The sequence below is a fragment of the Nelumbo nucifera genome, chromosome 3 (assembly GCF_055504915.1).
Source record: "Nelumbo nucifera cultivar China Antique chromosome 3, China Antique-T2T, whole genome shotgun sequence".
NCBI classification, from domain to species: Eukaryota; Viridiplantae; Streptophyta; class Magnoliopsida; order Proteales; family Nelumbonaceae; genus Nelumbo; species Nelumbo nucifera.
Window position 1 is genome coordinate 49,308,931 of NC_142651.1, and position 3,822 is coordinate 49,312,752.

The following is a 3,822-nucleotide window of genomic DNA, read 5'->3' on the forward strand; positions in this document are numbered from 1 at the left end:
TTTACACTTTTCCATCCCATCCCATCCCATCTTTTTCCATCCCACCCAAATTTTCCCACAAACCAAACGGAGCCTAAATCTCTCACTATGGGCCTATGTAAGTGTTATCATTGATTCCACAACCAGCTAAATAACCATTGCATTCCACCGATCCAAATTATTTCTTAATTTACAATTTTTATCTACTAAAAACTAAGCAAAAAAGTCATTATATTCTATCTATTCAGCTGTTATCAAACAGCCCCCTAGCTTGGCATTTTAACAACAAATCCGTAAGTTAGAGGCCTAGCTAGTCCCCGGGAGGCTCCATACCAACATAATTGGGTTGATTCGTTTAGGTTCTGTCGGGTCTACCCGACCCATTTCCAGCCCTCGCTGAACTACTACCGAATTGCTGGATCATCGGCAAGAAAAATTGCTCGGAAAGAGAAACAGGGGGGATATCGCCATTATCGAAAATGAAGGAGGGCAAAATCTGTCATCACTCATCCGATCGAATCTATATAACAACCCGTACGATTTTCCCAATCTCAAAAGTCAGCCCAAACGAAGACTCGCGCATCACACTAACTACCAAGAAAGATCTCAAGATTCGCAAAGCCACGTATCCAATAAAACACATCCACGTGTCAGAAGTGTATTTAAATCACCCGCTCACAGTTACATACCACTTTCATTTCCAGCGTTGCAAAGTTTCGTAGCATTTCGCAGAGAGCGAGCGAGAGATAGATCAGAAGAATCCAGTCTACAAAAGAGGTTTTCATGGAGGAAGCGACTCTAGTAGTAGCACAGGCCACAGACAACGGCAAGACTGAGCTTGCCAGTGCCAGCCCTAGGAAGTACAGAATTCAAGTTTCCAACACCAAGAAACCGCTCTTCTTCTACGTCAATCTTGCCAAGGTGATCCTCTCTCTTCTATGTTCGGTCGTTTTTTTTTCTTTTTTGCTAGAGTTAGGGTTTTCTTCTCACATCTTTGTTCTTGATCCATGTGATACAAGATCTTCTGATTTTGCTTTTTTTTTTCTGGATACGTAGTGGTTTTCGATCATTACTTGAATTGCACATCTTGGATTTTATTTATTTACAACCAAAGAGATTCCTGTACTTTGGTCCAGGTGCTTGGCTTTGATTCCATTTCTCTCCGATCGTTTTTGGATTTTCTCCTTTTATTTTTATAACCTTGTTGGCAGATCTTTTCAATAAATGCTAGAGATTTGATTCTAGGGTTTTCTTGATCAATTTTTTATTTGTTATTTTCATTTTTGGATCCGAACCATTCTCTACATATATTCCTCTGAATGGTTGAAATGTCCTGGTGATGATAGAAAAAGATTGTCTACCGCCGTTTCTCGTGCATGTGTATAATTCTGGTTCAGAATTTCTAATAAAGCAGTTCAGGCATGGATATCTAGTATGTAGCTAGGGGCATTTGCAGAGCTCGTTTTTCTTTTGTTTTTGGATGTGAACCATTTGATCTTCTTTTTCTTTATGCAAGAGTGATGAATTATATTGTATTTGTTATTCCTTTCTCAGAAAAAGGGTAATTCATGCTATTTTTGGTAGGTGGCATGAAACATTTCCGAGAAGCGAGAATTTATTCAGTTACTAGTTTTTCGAACTGAATCATCTTCTGTTCTTTTTTGTCTTGCAGAAGTACATACAGCAGCATGACGAGGTTGAGCTTTCTGCATTGGGCATGGGTAAGTTTTCTTGGAACTATCTTCCAAACCTTCTTTTTTGACGAATCTCTGGTTGTTATGATGCTTCCATGTTTTCTTTCTTGATTTTGAAATATTTCTTTTACTTTCTCCTTTTCCTTTTCCCTCCTTTTTTCTGATCTTTTTTTTATAGTTCACAACATCACTTTGCTTGGAAGAAAGGCAAAACTCCGTGTGAGATCGACTTAACAGAATTTTGAGCCCATTATTGTATTTTTTACATAACTTTATAAACCTTTACCGTAAAACAAGTAGATAGATGCAGCTTAATTAATCTTCTTCTATTCTTTCTTTCTTTGTTTTTCATTGTTCACTTTTCCTGGGGAAGGTGGGATGAGAGACTTGGGTTATGGCATTTCCAATCTTCAACTAGCAGCTTGTTACCCATTAGTTCTAGGCAGCCTATTATTAAAATGGCTCAATCTATCTCTTGTGTTTTTTAGTAAAAACATGAGTGCATAAAAAGATTAAAGCAAAAACATGAATATGGTCCTTAATTTGCCATTAAAGAACCTTGTGGCCTCTAGAAATGCTAGGTAAGTAGTCCGAGCAACTGCATATGAAGATATTTAGACAGTGTCACTGAAATTTTTATTAAACCTCAATTTTTTTTTAAATTAATATTAACAAAGAAAAGTATGATCTTTGATGGTTTCACTTGTTAATTACTATAACAGTGGAATTGGAGAGTCTGTTGTCAGAGTTGCAATCCTACTCTGAACCTGTTAAGAACCCAGAATCGCAATCAAATATAGGGGTATTCATCTATTTAATTTTAAAGTGGGGAAGCCATCTATTAATATTTTCTTATTCACATTCATTAATACTTTTGAAATCTGTTTTCAGCTATTACTACGGTTGTCACAATTGCTGAGATTTTGAAGAACAATAGAATGGCCATCCAGAAGAGTATGAAATCTCATTCTCTTAATGCTATCTATTAGTTTCTGTACAAGAATTAAGGAAATTGATAGTATTAAACCAGTGATTCTATGAATGGAACAGAAATTTTAACATCTACAGTTGACATGAAAGATGAGACCAAAGGCCGCATGGTACCAAAAGCCAAGGTGGGTTGGTTTGCATTCATGTGTTGATGTTCATTGTCCAGTTATTTTACATACAAAGTAGAAGCAATCTAAATAACCATGATTCGTTTTCTACTTCTGGTTATTTATTTATTTTCTTAATCACTTGTAGATTGAAATATTGTTGGTGAAGGCTACCAGTTTCGATAATCTGATGACTTCTGCTAACACAGCACCAGAGATGATTACAAATAATGACAAGAAGGAATTATGAGACCACATTTGACATCCATTTTCTGTAATTTGATGTTTACGAAATTTTATTACATTTAGGACTGATATTGGAGGGTAGGACTTTACAATGAGAGCCACTGCTGCTAACATGAAAGAGGAATTAAGAGATTAGAGATACCACCTTCGCACGGGGGGATCCTGTCTTTCATTTCTATGTTTCTCGCTATCATCTTTTCATTTCTTTAGTTGTAATCTTGTTTCTTGTAGGCATGTAACTGAATCTGGTTAGTCGACAATACAAATGAAATGATGATTGATGGTTGAACCACAGACCTATGGCATTTTCATTCAAGTATGGTCTAACTTTTCAGCCTTCTGCACCTAAATACGGATCGTCAATAAGGAATTCAAAATATGCAACCACAGGAATCAGTTCCTCTCTCTAAGAATTATGAATATTTTGGCATGGATAATTAAAAATTGGCTGATTATATATACGTGCCAAACTTCTAATAAATTACATGGAGGGCCCCTCTCTTGGGCAATTCAAAATGAGGATGCAATGGGGAAATTACATGAAATGTCTTGTCAAGAGTCAGCGTCAATGCCTTGATCCTATTTGTGAGATCCTCCGGTAAGTTATTTCTTAAATGAGAAGCTATAACCTGCAAAACCAATTTATATATACATATGATAATTCCGATATCCAAACAGAATGGAATGGCAAAAAGCCATACCATGTGGATGATGATTTTAAAAAGCTAGTTTTCCACTTTTTCTTTTCTTCCGTGTTTTTAATATTTTTCAATCGGTGCTTTAGAAGTGTAAATCGGGCCGGTGGC

The 3,822-nt window shown here is 36.4% G+C and overlaps 1 protein-coding gene across 1 annotated transcript; it reads left to right on the forward strand.

The window, feature by feature from the left end:
- The first annotated feature begins 659 nt into the window (after positions 1 to 659).
- Positions 660 to 3,308, forward strand: LOC104609528 (uncharacterized protein At2g34160-like). The gene is made up of 5 exons (XM_010275857.3): positions 660 to 900; positions 1,652 to 1,700; positions 2,565 to 2,627; positions 2,724 to 2,788; positions 2,919 to 3,308. Exons 1-5 carry the CDS (start codon positions 763 to 765, stop codon positions 3,018 to 3,020), a joined length of 417 nt encoding a protein of 138 aa, XP_010274159.1. The 5' UTR covers positions 660 to 762; the 3' UTR covers positions 3,021 to 3,308.
- The last annotated feature ends 514 nt before the right edge of the window (positions 3,309 to 3,822 follow it).